Source organism: Lycium barbarum, chromosome 10, assembly GCF_019175385.1.
Source record: "Lycium barbarum isolate Lr01 chromosome 10, ASM1917538v2, whole genome shotgun sequence".
Lineage (NCBI taxonomy): Eukaryota > Viridiplantae > Streptophyta > Magnoliopsida > Solanales > Solanaceae > Lycium > Lycium barbarum.
Window position 1 is genome coordinate 41,463,045 of NC_083346.1, and position 19,437 is coordinate 41,482,481.

The window sequence follows — 19,437 nt, forward strand, 5'->3', positions numbered from 1 at the left end:
AGAAGGAACTGTAGCACCAGTGATAAAAATTCCAAAATCCGAAATCCATCTCATTCACCAAATTTTCAAGTTCTTGAGTTCGTTTTGAAGGGTTTTCAAAGAGGTTTTGTCAATCTAAGTTTGGGGGTAAGTTTCTAATCCTAATTTCACCATTTCCAATTGATTCTTACCATTGATTGATGCTTAAAATCGTGTTTTGGGTTGAAAAGTTGTGGTTTAGAAACCCTAGGCTTAAATTGAGGGAAAAGTGAAATTGGTTGCTAAATGTGTGGCTTTTTTATTTGAATTTTAGGATACAAGTATTTTCGGTGTTTGGGTGATCCTATTTTGAAATAAAATTCCCATTTTTCCCTTGCTGACTCGAATCGTATTTTAGTAATACGGGTATCATTAGACTCGGGTTCTAACATAGATTAAAATGTTGATTAGACTTCGATCGTTCGGAAGCTATTCGGAAGGGAAAGGCTTTGGCTTGAGGTTCGTGGCACCCTGTTCGGCCTTCGAGGTAGGTTACGGCTTCTCTTCTTAGACTTTGATTAGCGACTCACATGTGTTATGTAGTTGTTGACGAGGAAAGCCTGATAGGCCTTCGGGCATGGTTGTGGCGTTTAATCCACTAGGTTGGTATGATTTCTGATTATGTGGGCTTGTTGTCGTTCTTTATGCAATCATTGACATGTGGTGTACTTGATTATGTGATTATGGTGATGTAGGATGTTGGTTCTATTTGTTGGAATTGAGATTGATTTTCTGATACGTTTCCATGGTAGTTTGATAATTCGTGGAAGGATTGAATTGGCTTTGTGGTGCTTTGTGAATTCCATATCATATTCATTAGCATTTTTGTGGTGCTTTGTGAATTCCATATCATATTCATTAGCATTTTTACACATGATCCCTCATTCTTACATTCATGCATGACGACAGAGTTATGGAAAGGGGATCGAAATGGAAAGAAAGAGAAAGATGAAAGTGACATATGATTATTGCTATGATCCAAGGTTTGTACCGGATATGTTGATAGAGCCACGGCCTATAGTTCGCTCGGGGTGGCTAGTACATGGACGTCGCGGGTCCCCAATCACAGAAGGTTAACAGAAAAGGATGACAGAGCAAAAAATAGTTTGAATGCAAAGGCTATTTTGTTTTTCAAGTGAAGACTACACATAATAAAAGAAATTTACAATGCAGAGGAGACGAAAACATCTTGAATTCGAGTAAAAAATGCTTTAGGACTAAGCCCCTGAGGTGGAGTTACTAAAGCATAAATAAGCAACAATAGATTCGTAAAAATGCCAGAGAAACAAAAAATTACTTTCCCTAGAAAATGTTCCATTAATTAAGTGAACAATATAGCATGTTGATTAGAAGACTCGTCAGTTATCTCTTTTTTTTTTTTTTATTGCTTTGAATTGCTTGTCCTTGAGCCAAGAGCCTGCCGAAAACCACCTCTCTACCTCCCAAGTAAGGGTAAGATTTGCATACACTATACCCTCTTCATACCCCACTTTGTAGGATTTCACTGGGTATGTTATTATTGATTAAAAGACTCGTACTACAATATTATTTCTCACCCACTATGATAGAACAAGAGAAAAATTTACAAGATTTCATGTAGCTGAAACAGTGATGTCAGCTTGACAAGAACGATCTCTATAACCTTTATGTGGTGGAGTACCCTAAATTGAAGATAGAATTCCCAGAGCAGTAATGAATGGCTGCGCCGAATTCGTAGGTAATAGATTAGTCACATCCAATTTAAACCTTTTCTCAAGACATTGTTGTCTTTTTTCCGTCAATTTCTATCAGAACCAACAAACTTAAATATTTCCATGATCCAGAGGAATTGAGACCCTCAAGGTTATGGCAGGGAGGTGGTTTCTTTTTTCCTTCTTTTCTTTCTTGTCAGAGTTGCATCAATAAGACAGCAAGATTTCATAGCCATGCAACATCCCCCTTTGCTACCCTGTAATCCATTAAAAGCTTCCAAACATGAACAAAGGTCATCATTGGTGATCAAATTTAAAAGGATCACAGGAGAGAACACCCACAAATGCCAATCTGATGTTGGAAAAGCGAATGGTTCACCGTCCTACAAGTAGTAGAAAAAGGATAGACAGCTTAGATATGATTCTGAGTAGCTTTTTATGACTGAAACGATGCAGGTGAGTGTTATCCGTAGCGCACATCATGTCCAAAAACGGTAAGTGACAGCTGGAAGTGCAATGACGATTAAAGGGCAAAGAAAGACGGTGATGAACAAATAAAATATGCATTTAATGCAAGAACCAATAACTAGAAATACAAATAAGAATTATGTGGACAAACGAATTGCAAAATTATTATACAGCTATGATTTAGATGCAAGTTTCTAATTTATAGTACTAACTACGTTTTATAATTTCCCATTCCTATTCACTAACATAATCATAAATAAAGTCTCCTTAACAACAATGATTCACTTTGTCATCTATATTTATTTTGTAATATTATCCTTTTTAAGACACTGTTGAGGCCATCCTGATACCTGCACTAAATCAGCAATATGAAGCACTAGCCAGCTACACCGAGTTTCAGGGTTTAAGTGTGTCCCAACTGAGCCTTTAACAGTACTAATATCGTAAAATATAAGGACGCTTAGAGGCCAAGTATAACCCAAATCTAATTTATGTGATATTAGCAGTGACATATTAATATTAATACCAGCACAAAATCGGAAAGAAGATCTAAGACTAACACAGCTTAGATAGGATGAGTCACTAAAATAGCAACTCCGGTCTACAAACAAAATATAAAATCCAGTTCATGAATTTATGGCAAGGCAACAAAGAGAAGAAAGTTTTCGACCTAGTTAAATGGAAAAATCAGATCATCAGCAAAAAAAATGGTGGCCTGGGAATTAGAAACCTGAAGAAGCAAAACAAGGGTCTTCTAATGAAGTGGCTATGGAGGTTCACAAAAGAAGAGCATGTATTATGGGGCACAGTGATAAACCAAAGTATGGGAAAGAAAGATTTTGGATGATCAAAGAGGTGTCCACCGCTTATGGAATCAGTGTGTAGAGAACTATCAAAAACTTATGGCTGAGTCTCAAAGTAGGACTGAGATTTAATGTGAAGGATAGCAGGAAAATCATGTTCCGGGAAGATGACTGGCTGGGCAGCGGATGCTTGAAGGTGCTTTTTCCTGGCACAATTTGTAAGTTAGTGACCAGATAGACACCTCAACTTGTTATAAATGTGACTCTTAAACACACTAGTCCTACATGGCATATCACGTGTTGTTTTGCTCAATATAGGCGCGAGTCCTTTTTAGAAAACTGTTGAATTAGCTCTTCTATCAGCAAAAATATTTTATAAACCAAATTTACCCTCATCTTCCTCAAATTGATCTTCACCATTGTTAAAAGAAAAGCCCTAGCATAAAAGCTCTCTTCTCCATCTGTAAACAGTCAACTGACTACTAAAGTCCCATATTAAGTCTTTTTTTTATATTTTCTTCACACATTCTCTTTTATCCCATTAACTTCATACTTGTTGGAAACAAATGAAGCAAATAAAGGCCAAATTATTATTGGGAAGCTTTGAGGTTTTAATAAACAGACCCAACTTTAAAATGCCAAAGACTCAAATTTCAGGCTTAGGAAGGACTAGAAAGATGTTGTAAATTTACTTTTTTACTTTTTCAATCAATACCATTAATCTCAAAAAATTGCATTGCTCTCCTAGTTAGTAAAAAAAAATGCAGGTACATATAACAACAAAAATGAGAAAAAAGCTCTTTACTTTTAGGTCTTCATCTATCAGCTAGAGAAAAACATAAGAAAACCTATACTAGTCCTTGGGTTAAGTATTTTCTTCTTCTTCTTTTTTTTTTCTTTTTTTTTTTTTTTTTTTTTTTTTTTTTTTTTTTTTGATAAAGGTAACACTAATATTAATATCCACAGGAATACTACATCAAAAACTATGTAGCCCCCCTCAAAAGTAGTTCACTTACAATATGGACCCCTATATGTTAAGATACTTACAAACTGCCTAGAACATCAAATATCTTCAGTTTGTCCTAACAATTCCTGTTTACACCAAAAATAATAAAGACCTAAACAATTTCTTTTACGCTTCTGGATATTGCATTCCCTGCCCTCAAAACATCTTTGGTTCCTTTCTGTCCAAACAGACCACCAAATACAAGCTGGGACAATCTTCCATCTCTCCTCTCTTTTAGCTGCATTGCCATCACTGTTCCAGCAGTTTAAAACTTCCTTAAGTCTTCCTGGCATCACACATTTGGTTTTCCTCCAGTTGATGAAGATTCTCCATAACTGTTCTGTGCATTTACTATGCAAAAAAAGATGGCTAAAATAGATAGAGTGGGACACTATTGGCGGTGGTCAAGGGAGAAGGAAGAGAGGCGAAAGAGAAAGATGAAGGGAACCATTGGAAAAGAAGAGCAGAATAATTGATTGCTATAACTTACATGTGAATTTGCAGAAACAAATAATGGAGAATATTGAAGGCAAAGTCTGATTGGTTCTTTTGGAACGAAGAAGATCAAAAGGGGGTTAGGCTGGAGATTTTTTTTTATTCCTTCTTATGACACGTGTCTCTATCTTATTCGTTCTTCGACACATCATCAGCAAGTGATGCACACGCACATGGTTTTACTGACTTATGTGTTTAAGAGATACATTTTACCAAGTTGAGGTGTCTATCTGGTTACCAACTAAGTTAGAGTGTCTAAATTACAAACTGTGCTATCTAGTTATTTAGCCTATAAAGAATTGAATCAAGTAAGCCCAAAGGTTATACTTTGGCCTTGGAAAGTGAAGGTCCCCTATAAGGTGGCTTTCTTCTCCTAGATGGTGGCAAGAGATTTTGTTCTTAAATTCTATACTTCTATCTTTAATAGGTTTTTAGGAGTATTTTTACCCTGCTTATATGTGTTGGTCCTGTCTATCTTTATTATTTTATCATGATTTCGTTGCTCTTGCTGTTTCTCATTTTCACATGATTTTGATTTGCTTGTCCGTATCTGACTCTTTTCCCTTGTTTTCCTTGTTTTCCTCTGAGCCGAGGGTCTTTCGGAAACAGCCTCCCTACCTTCCAAGGTGGGGGTAAGGTCTGCGTACACTTTACCCTCCCCAGACCTCACGTTGTGGGATCCAACTGGGTTTGTTGTTGTTATTGTTATCTTTAATAGGTTTATTATTAAAAAAATCTTTATTACATCGGGAAGACTGGAAGGGGACGCTATGCTACTGATGGGGTTTGAACTTTGAACGCTCCACCTAAACTGTGGAAGGTAGGGAGCTTACTAAGTGAGCTGGCTCTCAGTTCCAAATTAATTTGTTTATTATTTATTATTCCATTGTGTATATCTCGAATCATATCAGTTGGTATCCGTACTAGTTAGAATAGTATCAAATTGTCTATAGCAAGACCGAAGACCTAACAGAGAAGATCCAATTTGAGTGACCTCTCCATTTATTTTATTTTTTTAACCACCTTTCCATCTAATAGAATCAACCTTATGTTGGTCCAGAACACAGAGCTGAGAAGATTCAAAAGGGAGTAAGCTCTTCCGATTTTCCAGCCATTGAAGTGCCTTCTTAGGAAAAGATACCATCCCTCGCCATCGAAAAAATTAACTATTGCAGCAGTGTGTAGGGAAGAAATGTTGCACATGTCACCAGAGAAGTCTTTCGGAGGTATGCCCCAACCAAGAGTTCCCAAAATCTAATCTTTCCACCACAACCTACCAGGAAGCCAACATTTGCTTCAAAATTATTTTGATATGATTATATTTGTTCCAGACTCCACTACCATTGGGAGATTTGAAACTCTGGTATGCTAGTGACCATCTAAAGTGTTTATCAACTAAAATTTGGAGTATTATCAACTAGAATCCTCCTCCAAAGTGCATCTTTTCCCATGTTAAACCCTCAATGCTACTTTGTCAGGACTTCTGTTGTGATAAGGTTTTTATGCCAAGACCTCCACTTTTCTTGCCCGGGTAACATTGTACCACTTTACAAGGGAAAAAGGTGTTTATTCCCTTGCCAAAGAAAGTCCCTACTTAATTCTCATCCATGCACTTTAAAAACCCGAGACTTCCACTTTTCTTGCCGGGTAACATTGTACCACTTTACAAGGGAAAAAGGTGTTTATTCCTTGCCAAAGAAAGTACCTACATAATTCTCATCCATTCACTTTAAAATCAAAGCAGGGGCAAGAAACAGTGACAATGGTCTATGTGAGGATCATAAACAATACTGTTACAAAGTGAATCGTTCATCCAAAGAAAGGTGGTGTCTTTTCAAATTTGATAATCGCTCCTCCATCTTTTCGAGAACCTCATTTCAAATACCAACTGATTTTTGTTGTTCCCCCAAAGGTAATCCAAGGTACTTTCTGGGAAGAGAGCCAATGATTTAGCAAAATGCCACAAGTTTGTGAATATTATGAACATTGTTGACGGGAAAATGGAGCTTTTTGCAGAATTTATGTGAACGCCTGAGACTGCCTCAAAAATTTATCAGGATCATCCATAAGAGGAAAAGTTGTTGTTTCTTTGCTTCACAGAATAATCAAGGTGTCATTGACTAACAATACACAAGAGATGCTCAAATCTTCTTAACCCTGAAATTTGCAAAAAAGTAGGAATCTATTTGCCTGAACCGGGCTGTATATCATCTTACTAAGTCCCATATGAGGTGTACCATATATGGCCAAAAAGAGAGCTTCACAGATGATAATACAAAAGCTAATCCAACTTATCTACCTTCTTTCAACTCCAAACATTGGTTGCTTCATTCATCTTCTTCGTACTCCAAACATTGGTTGCTTCATCCAACTTGTCCATCACTATTGTGTCTCCATCTCGAAGTATCTGCATCACTGTTGGTACCTTGGAAGTTACCAATCCTGCTCAACAGATCAGCCACCCTATCTATCTCCCAATCATTCAAAAATCTTCTAAAAGTTAAGTCCCATCTCTCTACACTCCATATTTCATTTATAGTCACCTCGGGGTTATTGCATAAAATGAGCAAGTCTGGATAAGTATCCATAAGTGGGACTTGCTCATTCCAAGCATCCTTCCAGAACCTTGTTTTTTTCCCATCACCCACTTTCATTTACCACACCAATTTTAACTGAAGTAAGCTAAGGCGTACTGAATGTTTGAGGAATTGAAGTTATACAATATACTCATCTCCGGTAGGAAACCGTAATGGAGCCTGAGGCGCAAATGGTTTACCAACCTACACAATTTTATGGTTCCTTCCTTTTCCTTCCCCCTGGATAAGTCAAACTTTAGTGTTCATATTAGCAGATCATTTACACCTGTGAATTTAGTTGTTTGTATTCTGAGCTGCATTTTGATCATTTTCTCCAAAAGCTTACCTTCCATATGGCTATTCACTGTATTCATTGAGTTCCTTGATCAAAAAATCTAGCAAGATGTTGTGCTTGCGCAGTTTATGTTTCTGCCAAGTTGTCCAAAGTGATTTAGTATGTTACATGGTATCTCCAAAAAAAAAAAAAAAAAAAAGGAAATGAGGAAGATAATTGAAGAGCAATGGGCACCAACTTGGAGGAAAATGACATATGAGGTGAATAGTTGGTTTTCGCTGTGCTTATCGTTGTTATTTTCCAGATCTTTGCTTATTTTTCCACTATTTCTGTATGATTATTCTGAAGACTTGTAGTGTCAAAATGGAACCTGTGGGGTATAATAATCGTTAAAGGAATTCCCCAAGACTGTTCTCTCTCCTACTTCCTAGGAGGGAGGAATACCCCTTTCCGGTGGTTCTTTGCCGGAAATAACCATTCTTTCTTCCCCGAAGCTACCACCTTTAGTGATAGTGTCAACCATTTCCTTCACCACTTTCTTCCCTGAGCTACCACCTCCAGTGATAGTTCAAACCTTAGTTCTTTTCCTACCCAGCCAGCACTTCATTACTTTCATTCAATGGGGGAATATAGGATTTATTTCAACGCAGGTTTCAAATCATTCGACATAACCAGATGGACAGTTGGCAAAGACACCTGGTTTGAATGGGTTTGAGAGAAGTCGCAACATGATGAGAAGATCAACTATGAGTATGAAGACCATGAGATGGATATGCTCTATTCTAAAGGAAGCTTCCAAAGATGAGAAGAATGTGATCAGGAGGAAGAAAACCAAGGAGAAACTTTCTGAAATATTCTGTACAAGGAAAGCTAATGAGCATGGAAGATACATGAGCATCCTCTTGCTTCATGGAATGGAAAGATCAGTTATTATCATACCAGAGTTGGCAATAAATGCAGGATGGAAAGAGATAGCATTGAAGATAGAAAGGTTCATTTAATGCCCCGACCAACAGATGATTGATGAACCTCCCAGGTTTACTAAAAAGGAAAATCCTTTTGTCAGAGCAGTATGTGAGAGTAAATGGCAAACCAACACTCTCAGAGAATCGACAATCACCTCCAACAAAGGAGATATCCGTATCATAGAGTCTCCTGTAAAAAAGGACACTGGTACTTACTCGAGGTGCCTTGTTGGTTCTTTTGACGAGGGAGAAGCAGAAATTCCAACTCTAACGGACATTAGGAGATGGGTGGTGATTACATGGAAAGCCGTATTCGGGATCAATATTTACGAGACAGCCAACAACATGTTCTTATTTGAATTCCCCAACAGGAACATGGCAGATCAGATCAATCAAAAGGAGTGGAGATGGAAGAAGGTTAATCTCAAGCTTCAATGGTGCAACCCCACAGTGGGTGCGTACCATCTAGCCATAAATCCAACACCACATGGATTAGAGCTTTGGGAATAGCACTTCAACTATGGTCTTAGAGAATTTTTACCGAGATCAGAAACCTCTGTGGTGGTTGGGTTTCGACGGAAGAAAAGACAGAGTTGAAAAATCATCTGAAGTGGGCAAGATAAAAATTTCGGGAGATGGCCGGAATTGCCCTAACGAAGTGACAATAGAACGCGATGGAATTAAATTTTTTATTCCAATCTGGGTGGAGCAGAAAGTGCGATTTGAATTAGCGTCGTCGGAGTTGACAAAAGCCACCAAAGAAACCAGAGGTTAGCTGAAGTCCTTTGACCATCAGGTAAAAGTTAAGCGACTGTGGAAACGTACAAGTTTGCATGCAAATTTCAGAGGAGGATCAGATGGAGCATGTGGGTTGCTCAGAGACAGCTGGTAATTTTTTAAATAGGGTTTTGATGGCACGTGCTAAGGAGCCACAATTTTTATTTCCTCAACTGTTGGGCCAAAAAAATAAGAGGCCCAGAGTGCTTAAAAAATGGTCTGGGCTTGATGGAGCTGCACAAGTTATCTTTAATGATTTTACTGGCCCACCAATGGAAAATAATTACGACCCTTTGGTGGAAACAACTGAGATCCTCAAGACGCAAGCTGATTCTGCAGACATGGAGACTGCAAACCATGAAGAAACAATAAATTTTGGGGGGAACTATTTCATGAAGACATACAAAGGAAGGAAACCACTGAGAACATGGTGGTTTCTGTCATTGGTGACAATTCAGAGAACGATTCACAGAAACAAAAAGTGCACTTGATCACAATGCTCAGGCAAGGAGATATAGAGATTGAAGAATGGGTATTAGAAGATGCGGAACCAATTCAACAAGACACGAGTCTAATTCAAGAAAAGAAGAGGGCAACATGAACATGGATGCAACAAAACATGATCAGAATGGGGAAAAATTTTGGGGTTAATTTTCAAGGGCATGAGGAGGAAGCAGGAGAATTATTAATGCAAATTGACAGCTGCAGACAGGCAAGGAAGATGGAGAGTGAAGCTATCACAAAAAAGCTTAGGTTCAAAGGAACACAGGAACTCAAGGGGCTTATTTCTTTTGATGTAAAGTTCAAGAATGATGGGAAAAGGGCTAAGGGGAATGGTGGGCAATTTTTACAATGAAGTTAAAATTGGTGTCTTCGAATGTAAGGGGATTGAATAATGGGGGTAAAAGAAGAATTGTGAAGAGTTTAATTTACTACTGGAATGCTGATATCATTTGCCTTCAAGAATCTAAACTAGAAGGGGATGTTAAAGACAGGATTCTAATCTCTCAAGAGTGGGATGACAGGTTCAGGAGTATTAAGCAATCTTTATTGCAGAGACTGGAGTCTGATCATTTCCCTATCTCACTACAATGTGGAATCTAGGAATACAACAAGTCTTACTTCAAATTTCAAAATCGGTGGTTGAATACTGAAGGATTTGTCGAAAGAATCAGAGACTGGTGGAACTCTTTTATTTTCACAGGCAAATCTGATTATATTTTAACCTGCAAACTCAAAGCATTAAAAGCTAAAAGAATGGAGTAAAACTGGTCAAGGCAATCTGGGAATGCAAAAGACTCAGCTTTGAGTCAACTGACAACTTTTGATGCAATACAGGAGAATAGAGTGTTATATGAAGAGGAATCAGTCTTGAAAACCTCTCTTTTGATGGAATATGATGAACACATTAAAAATGAAGAAATAGCATGGAGACAAAGATCTAGGGCTCTGTGGCTCAAAGAGGGGGATAAGAATACCAATTTTTTCCACAAAGTGGCCAATGCACATAAGAGAAGTAACAATATTGACTAGCTTGTGATTCAAGATGAAGTTGTGGAAGATCCAGTAAGAATCAAGGGGGAAGTTGTTGATTTTTATCGGAAATTGTATTCTGAGACTTCTGGATGGAGGCCATCATGTAATCTGATTAATTGTCCTGTCATCACTGAAGAGGAAAAGGAAGCTTTACAAGGTGATTTTAGTGAACAAGAGGTGTTGTCCTGTCTGAAGATGAGTGCCATGGACAAAGCCCCTGGTCCAGATGGCTACACAATGGGTTTTCTCATCAAATGTTGGGATGTTTGAAGCTTGATATCATGGAAACATTCAAAAACTTTCACACTCATGAAGTTTTTGAGAAAAGCTATAATGCAACCTTCATGACCTTGATCCCAAAAAAGAATGGAGCGAAGGAGTTGAGAGACTTTAGACCCACTAGCCTCATAGGCAGTGTCTACAAGTTGATCTCAAAGGTGTTAACAGAGAGGCTGAAAAGAGTTATAAGCAAGTTGGTGGAGTGGATGTCCAACAGATGGCTTTCATTAAAGATAGACAAATAATGGATGCTATATTAATAGCCAATGAAGCTGTAGATTCCATAATTAAACAAGGAAAGCCAGGAATTCTTTGCAAATTGGACATTGAAAAGGCATATGATCATGTCAATTGGGGTTTTCTATTGAAGATACTGTCATGTATGGGTTTTGGAGAAAAGTGGATCAAATGGATAAGATATTGCATCTCAAGTCTCAACTGTCAAGTTTTCCATCCTCATCAATTGTTCTTCTGAAGGTTTTTTCCCAGCTTAAAGAGGATTGAGGCAGGGTGACCCTCTGTCTCCTTTCCTGTTTATTCTAGTCATGGAGGGCCTGAACAACATGATTAAGGTGGCAAGAAACAATGAATGGATCATAGGTTTTGAGGTGGCCACAAATTCAAGCTTAAATGCCAACATGGAAGTCACACATCTCCATTATGCAGATAATATCTTAATTTTTTGTGATGCTGATGAAGATCATCTAAAGATATGAGATTAATCCTGGTGCTATTTGAAGGAGTTTCTGGTTTACACATTAAATGGAGAAAGAGTCACATATATCCAATCAATGTAGTACCTAATATGGAGGAGTTGACTGAGATTTTAGGTGGAGAAGTTGGAACATTACCTACCACTTATCTGGGAATGCCCTTAGGTGCTAAATCAAAGTCTATGAGTATTTGGAATTCTGTAATTGAAAAGTGTGAAAAGAAGTTAACTAGATGAAAATCACAATATATTTATCTGGGGACAGAGTCACTCTCATCAACTCAGTGTTGGATGGACTGCCGACTTACATGATGCCCATATTTCCCATCGCGGTGGAGATCATCCAAAGGCTTGACAAGATTAGGAGGGATTTTTTATGGCAAGGAAATCAAGACAAAAAGGTATTTCCTCTAGTCAAATGGTGTGATGTTATGTTGGGGAAGAAACAAAGTGGATCAGGCATCAGGAATCTCAAATTGCAGAGTAAAGCTCTTAAATTAAAGTGGTTGCGGAGGTATTCCCAAGATAATCAATCTTACTGGGGAAGCATCATCAAGACAAAGCATGGTGAAGAAAGCAAATGGATGACCAAAGAGGTAAACACTCCTTATGGTGTTAGTTTGTGGAGATCCATAAGAGTATTATGGCCATTCTTGAAGAAGTTCGTGGAGATCCATAAGAGTATTATGGCCATTCTTGAAGAATCATACAACAGTAAAGGTAAACAATGGAGATAAAACATCCTTTTGGGATGATAAATGGTTGAGCAATAGAAGTTTGAAGGACCTTTTTCCTGACATTTATGGGCTGGCTGCACATCAACAAAAGACTCTAGCTGAAACATGGACTCCTCAAGGATGGAACACTCAGTTTAGGAGGAATTTTAATGATTGGGAAATTGACACATTGACTGAATTCTTTAGGAAGCTGGAAGAGTTCAAAGGCACTGTGGATGGAGTAGATAAATTATGGTGGAAAGAAGACAGCAAAGGCATATTCAAAGTGAATTCAGCATACAAATTTTTGAACCAAGGTAATCAACAGGTGCAACATTGGCCTTGGAAGCATATAGGGAAAGTGAAAATACTATACAAAGTAGCATGTTTCACTTGGTTGTTGGCAAGGGAAGCTGTTTTGATTCAGGAAAACCTTAAAAAGAGGCAGTTCTCGCTTTGTTCCAGATGCTATCTATGTGATGAAAAGGCTGAAACAGTCAGCCATCTGTTTTTACAATGCAAAATAACAGACCTGCTTTGGAGAATTTTTGTTAACCTTAGGCGCTTGGCTTGGGTAATGCCAAACAAGATTACTCAAGTACTATATAGCTGGGAGGAGGCAGGAGTAGGAGCTGCAGACAGAGATAGATGGAGGATTGTTCCTGCCTGTATCTGGAGGACAATTTGGGAAGAAAAGAATTCAAGGTGTTTTAAGGACAGCAGCAATGAAGTTCAAAAGATAAAACTGAATTGCATTAGACTTTTTTGTTTCTGCTGTAAGCAGATTTATCCAGAAGATACTGAATCCATTGTAGATATTCTAGGATCTTGTTAGAATGTTGGATCAGTGTTTTCCTTTTGCCTGATGTAAATATGGTTTCAGCACAACCTATGTGCTGGTTTTGTCTATACTTACAACTGTTACCTTCTCCAAAAAAAAAAAAAACATCAGATATCATGATATCCTGCATTCTGGGGATCATGTAGCATAATATGTCTATGCTACATGACACTACATTCATATGAAGACCAAATTTAGTTAATTTTCACAGGATGGATTTTAATCAGATGTATCAGTTGTGGAGTTCATCATGAAGAAGCAATCACCTTTTCCTTCACTGTAAAGCGGTGTTCTCAAAGGCGCGCTTAAGCCTTGAAGCGAGGCTCAAAACATGTTGAGCGCTTCGCCTGGCTTTATGTGCGCTTTAGTGTTGTCATCAAGGCTCCAAGACATACTTTTCCTTGCCATTGAGCCTCTCTTGCAGAGGTGACACTAGAGGATTGATATATCACTTTATCGTGATGTTTTTACGATTTCTTTATCCATATATTTGCTATTCATGCTTACTATTATAAGTCTTGGACTAAACATACATATATTTGTAATTTTGCACCATTGCGCTTTATTCACTAAAGTCCACACTTTATTTGCGCTTTGTGCTTTGCGCTTAAAGCCCCAGCTCACCTTAGAGCTTTTTTGCGCTTTTCGCTTTTGATAACATTGCTGTAGAGTTGCATTTCAGTTGTGGAATTTATTGTTTGCTATTCTCAGGGGGAGTTGGACTATGCCACTTTCCACTCAAGAGTTCCTTGCTGGAAATTGGAATAGAGAAGGTCTGCCCAAAAAGTCCCTCAAAATTTGTGATAATATAAACAAGCTATCTGGTGGACTGTCCTGACTGAAAGGAACAACAGAACTTTTTAAGGCAACAAGCGAAGCATACATAGCCTTAAGTTTGGAGCTTTTTACTTGCTAGTTTTTGGGTGCAAACTGATTTTCGTACAGGATTCAAATTCCTTGTTAGACATGATAGAGGAATTGCACAACGTGTAACTATTGTTTTGATGCACTAGCTTTGCTCATTATCTAATACAACACTAGGGATGGCAATGGGGTGGGGTGGGCCGGGTTTGGCTTAACCCGCAGGCAGTTCAACCAACCCTCCCTGGGAGAACAGTTCTTTCAGTTTTCAACCCACCCCGCCCTGCTTAAATTTTATGTTTTTTATCTTTATTTTAAACCTAAAAAGCTAAAATAAAAGTTAATATTATTTTGAATTTATCAACCCACCAGAGACAGCAGCTCTTAACTGGACAAGTGACACTAATAACTTCAACAATTGATGTTTTTGTTAGCCCCTCTTATCTCTTTCTTCTCATTTATCAAAGAAAAATGTGATTCAAGAGGCGGTGATTTACCAACTTCTTGCAATCCTTTTAAGTTGCAAAAGAGTATAGGAAAGTTTCTCAATGTTTGTTCATGTCGGAGAAGAACATTTATCCTTATTTGAATTTTGAATCTTATTCTAACATTAGTTGCAACTTATGATTGTAAGATTTTATAGTTTTTAATTAACCTACTGACTGCACAGAATGAAAGCAAAGTTTTTTGTTTTGTTTTGCATGTGTATGCTAATTGTTCAAACATTTAAAATGTAGAAGAATGTAAAAACGTTTCTATTTCTATTACTTAATGACTGAAAATTGTCTCTTTTATATGACAATGTATATTTGTAAAATAAATTTAGATGCCTCTGGTATTTCGGAAACTAATTACATACATTTATAAAGTTAATGTTGTAAAAATTATGACTTTCCCGTAAAAAATGGATTCCCTATGTATTTTCCATTTGAACTTGTCACACTGGATTATTGGTGTATTTGGCTATGCTAGTTGGAGGAAACTCGCAACCCACCCCGCCGCGCACTAGATATTCAAATATGTTAATTCAATCCAACCTGCCATTCCCCGCGCCGCACCATTGTCATTCCTAGTAACAACACCTTACCTTTTGTCCAAAAAGAAAATTAGACGTATCAGTACAGGTAATCACGTTCTTGCAAAGATTTCTTTGTACTGGAATGCAGGTTAGGTCAACTACACGTCCAGAGCCTACTATAAACCTACCAAGTTACTCAGCCCAACTTGATCTAAATTCAAATTACACTAACACATCTCCTAATAACACATTTTGGGCATGAACTCTAATTGAGTGGGTTTCTCATCTACCTCTTCCCAATCACATTTTGCGAGACTCAATGAAAAAAGAGAGTAATATCATGCAACTGAACTTTTACGAAAAGGAAAAAGAATGTCACTGCACAAGAAATATTTTAATCAACTCACTAATTCACAAACTTGTCAACATTGAAAGTGTAAGAGAAAAGTTCATACTTGGATCCTTGCAGTGTTGCATACCGGGCATGATTATATGTGATAGAAACTGAAGTCATCATACTCAGCTTTTGGGGTCACTATCAACCTGTCTTCGATATACTTTTTCTCCTCTTGATCAGTCCTTTTATCAGAGTGAAATAAGTAGACTTTTGTAGAGCAATACCTCTCTGAGTGACTTGTGCATAGATAAGCATCGCATCTTTGTATCTTCCCTCCACACAAAGCTCATCAATCTGTTGTGAATAAGCAATTGAACTTGGATCTAGTTCATTTGAAGATTCATCTGTGAGTTTATGTTCCCTGTTATCCATTTGCAACTGCTGTTCAGATGGTCTTTGATTTGACATAAATTCTTCTGCTTCCTTAAGCCTTCCAGCATCAGTAAGTGCACCAACAATAGCATTATGCGTGTACTTATCAGGTTCGACATTTTTCTCTTCCATTTCAGCAACAAGACCCAGAGCATCATCGAGTCTTTGATCTTTACAAAGAGCTGTTATCAAGGTGTTATAAGTTACTACATCAATGGTCTTCCCTTTATCAACCCACGTATTAAAGAGCTTAATGGCTTTTTCAAGCATGCCTTCCCTACAAAGTCCCCGAAGAAGAATGTTGCATGTATATACATCAGGCTTGAAAGAATTCTCAACCATTTTGTTGTGAAATTGAAATGCTTTTTCAATGTTCCCCTCCCAGCAGTATCCATGAATAATAGTATTATATGTTATTTCATCAGCCATTATACCCTTCTCCAAAAGTTCATTCAGTTTAGCAATTGCCTGCTGAGTTTTACCCGTTTTACATAGCCCTCCAATTACGATGTTGTAAGTGACAATAGTGGGAATTACCTCTCTCTCTTCCATCTCATCCCAAAGCTTAAGAGCTTTTTCCATATCTCCACACCTAAAGTAGCCAGCAATAAGAGTGCCATAACTTACTGCATCAACAAGATAGCCCCTGGTATGAGCAACACAGAGCAACTGGTACGCGTCATCAAGCTTCCTTTCTTGACATAGAGTATGAAGCATTGTATTGAGAGAAAAATTGTCCATTTTCAAACCTTTTTCGCCAATTCGTTTTATTATCCTCAAAACTTCTGGTAGATTTCCTGCTTTACAATATGCAGTTATCAAAGTGTTATAGGAGACACAATCTGGACATAAACCACCTTCTTCCATCGTTTGAAGCACCTCTCTAGCTTTTTCCATCTTCCCTTCCTTGCAATACCATTTAATCAATGTATTATAAGTAACTCCATCACATTTGATCCCCTTCTTATTCATCTCTTCAATTAGATCAAAGGCCTCTGAACTTCTCTTACTATCAAGACACCCGTTGATCAGGGTGTTATAAGTTTTCACATCAGGCAACAGTTTCAACCCTACCATCTCGTCCCGAATCTTAAACGCATCATCGATCCTTCCTTCATTACACAAACCATCAATTAACATATTATAAGTCCAAACATCAGGCAAAGTATTATTCTGCGTCATCAACTCAACGACCTGAGCAGCATCCTTCAACCACCCCATTTTACAATAACCATGTACCAAAATATTATACGTATTCCTATTCGGTACAAGACCTTTACCCTTCATATCCAACAACAAATCCCTAACGTCATTCAACCTACCTTTCTTACACAATCCATCCAATATAGTATTATAACTCACATTATCCGGGACACATCCAAACTCAACACTCATCCTATCCAACAATCGCTTCCCCTCCTTATACTTACAAACCAAACAATACCCTCTAATCAAAATATTAAAAGTATTCGTATTCGGGACAAAACCAAGCTTAACCACATCATTAAACAACTCAATACACAAATCAACAGAGTGAGTAGAAGGGTACTTTACCAAAGCATTAATCAAAGTATTAAAAGTCAGCAACTTGGGACAAAGGCGTAAACGCTTCATTTTCTTGAAAACCTGAAGTGCAAGATGGGGTTTCCCACATTGGCAATAAGCACCAATAGCAGTATCCAAAAGGGCAGTTGAGGGTTGAGGAAAAGAGTCAATGGGGTGAAGGAGATGACGGTGAAGGACGTGCTGAGGGTGATCAGATGGAATAAAAGTAAGGAGAAGCGAACGAGCTAGTTGAAACTGTTGACGAGAGAAAAGGGATGATAAGAGAGGGAGGAGGGGGGTGAGGGGGAGGGGGTGGGTGGAGAAAGAAGGGATGTGTGTGTGGGACCATTGGAAGAAGGAGAAGAGGGTGGAGGAAGGGAGGGTAGGGGAAGAGAGAATAGAGTGGATTATGGGAGGTGTTAGGTGAGGAATGTAAGGTTGAAGAGATGATTTTGGAAAGGATTTTGAGAAAGTTAGGAGAGTGGTTATTGTTCGGATTAGTTGAGGAGGTTTTAATGGAGGGTATCTCGGAGTTGGGATACTCATGGGTAGTGTTTGATTTGGGTGGTGTTTGATTTTGGGGTTTTACGGAGACGCAAGTGTGTTGAGCTGTTGGAGAAGGAGGATTGTCTTCTTGTTCTGTTTTAGGTTGCTTTGCATTTTGTAGCTCAAGTGCTTTGCGCGGTTTTGTCCCTCAAAAGGCACTAATCTCTAATTTTTGTCCCTCAAACTGCTAATCTGTAAGTTTTGTCTTTCACCTAAAAATTCATGAGTTTTGATTCAAATTTCTGCTCAATCAAAAATTTAAAAAATTGCAAGACAGAGTTTTTGATTCGTAAGGTAAAATTTTGAATTCAAACTTTACGTTAAAACTCTACCTTAAGGGCTTGAAGGCAAACTCTGTCTTAAAGGAGAGTTTTGCAGGCAAATTCTTCCCTGCAAATCCAAATTGTACTTTGCGAATTTCTTTTTTTTAATTTTTTATTGAGCGGGGATTCGAACCCGGAACTCATGAGTTTTTTAGGCGAAGGGAAAAAATTAAAGACCACCCCCGAATAAGGCCAATCATGCAAATTGCCCTTTTTTTAAATGGAAAATGGCTAAATATATCCGTGTACCGCTAAAAATAATTTAATTATATGCTCGTTTGAGTTTCACTCCAAATTTTCCCCTCCCGATATATTTTCGATGCAAAATATTCTCCTCTCATTATAGTTTGGCACAATTTGATTCTGAGCTTGTCACGTGTTTTTCCTCAAAATAAGAGTCTGGAATCTAAATGACCCAAAAAATATGAAGTAACAAAAGTACTCCATAAAAAAGTTTAGCGGAGAGTGGTGATTGTTTGGATTAGTTGAGAAGGTTTTAATGGAGGGTATCTTGGAGTTCAGGAGCTCATACTGTGTTTGATTTTGTGTGCTGCTGGGAAAGAATGGCTTTCACTGCGTTGTCTTCTTGTTCTGTTTTCGGCTTCTTTGCTGCTGCTTTGTGTTTTGCACCCCTGACTGTGCTCTTTTTCAAGAGGAAAAACCAAAAATACACCTAACTTATATTAAAAAAGTACTCCTTTCATTCTAATTTATGTGATAGTTTTCATTTTTTGAGAGTCAATTTGATTAAACCTTGAAGCTAAATTGAATTAGATTAACTCAACATTTTGAGAATAAAATTTATATATTTGAAAACTAAATGAAAAATACTATAAGTTGCAACTTTTTCATATCAATTTTGATAACAACTACATCTGAAAATGTTGGTGAAAATTCATGCAGCTTGAATCTCGAAAAGGAAAATTATCACATAAATTGGGACAGCGATAGTTTACAAGTAGTCTTCTTCAATCGCTTAGTCTAAAATACCCTAAATCTCAGAGTTGGACAACTCATGGTTGTGTTTGATTTTCAGGCTTTACAAAGACAAAAAGTGTGGGGTGGGGAAGAAGGGCTTAACAGAGGTTCCATCGTTGTGTTTTAGGCTCTTCTTCTATTACATTTGCACAAAAAAATTAATACTCAGGGGTCGCATGGCACGCGGAGTAAGTTATTTCGGGATTATAGTTGTGGAAT

The 19,437-nt window shown here is 37.8% G+C and overlaps 1 protein-coding gene across 3 annotated transcripts; it reads right to left on the reverse strand.

The window, feature by feature from the left end:
* Positions 1-1,494: 1,494 nt before the first annotated feature.
* On the reverse strand, positions 1,495-18,014 carry LOC132612581 (pentatricopeptide repeat-containing protein At2g16880-like). Of its 3 annotated transcripts, XM_060326666.1 has the most exons (3): positions 15,513-18,014; positions 2,052-2,092; positions 1,495-1,966 (listed from the first exon to the last, which is right to left on the reverse strand). In XM_060326666.1, the coding sequence occupies exon 1, from the start codon at positions 17,915-17,917 to the stop codon at positions 15,596-15,598; it is 2,322 nt and encodes a 773-aa protein (XP_060182649.1). In that variant the 5' UTR covers positions 17,918-18,014; the 3' UTR covers positions 1,495-1,966; positions 2,052-2,092; positions 15,513-15,595. The 3 variants fall into 3 exon arrangements, with proteins under 3 accessions (XP_060182649.1, XP_060182650.1, XP_060182648.1); XM_060326667.1 differs by lacking the exon at positions 2,052-2,092; XM_060326665.1 differs by having other exon boundaries at positions 1,495-2,092.
* Between the last annotated feature and the right edge of the window lie 1,423 nt (positions 18,015-19,437).

Coding starts and splice junctions, on each gene's coding strand:
- LOC132612581 (XM_060326667.1), bottom strand. CDS start 17,917: ATGAGTATCCCAACTCCGAGATACCCTCCATTAAAACCTCCTCAACTA.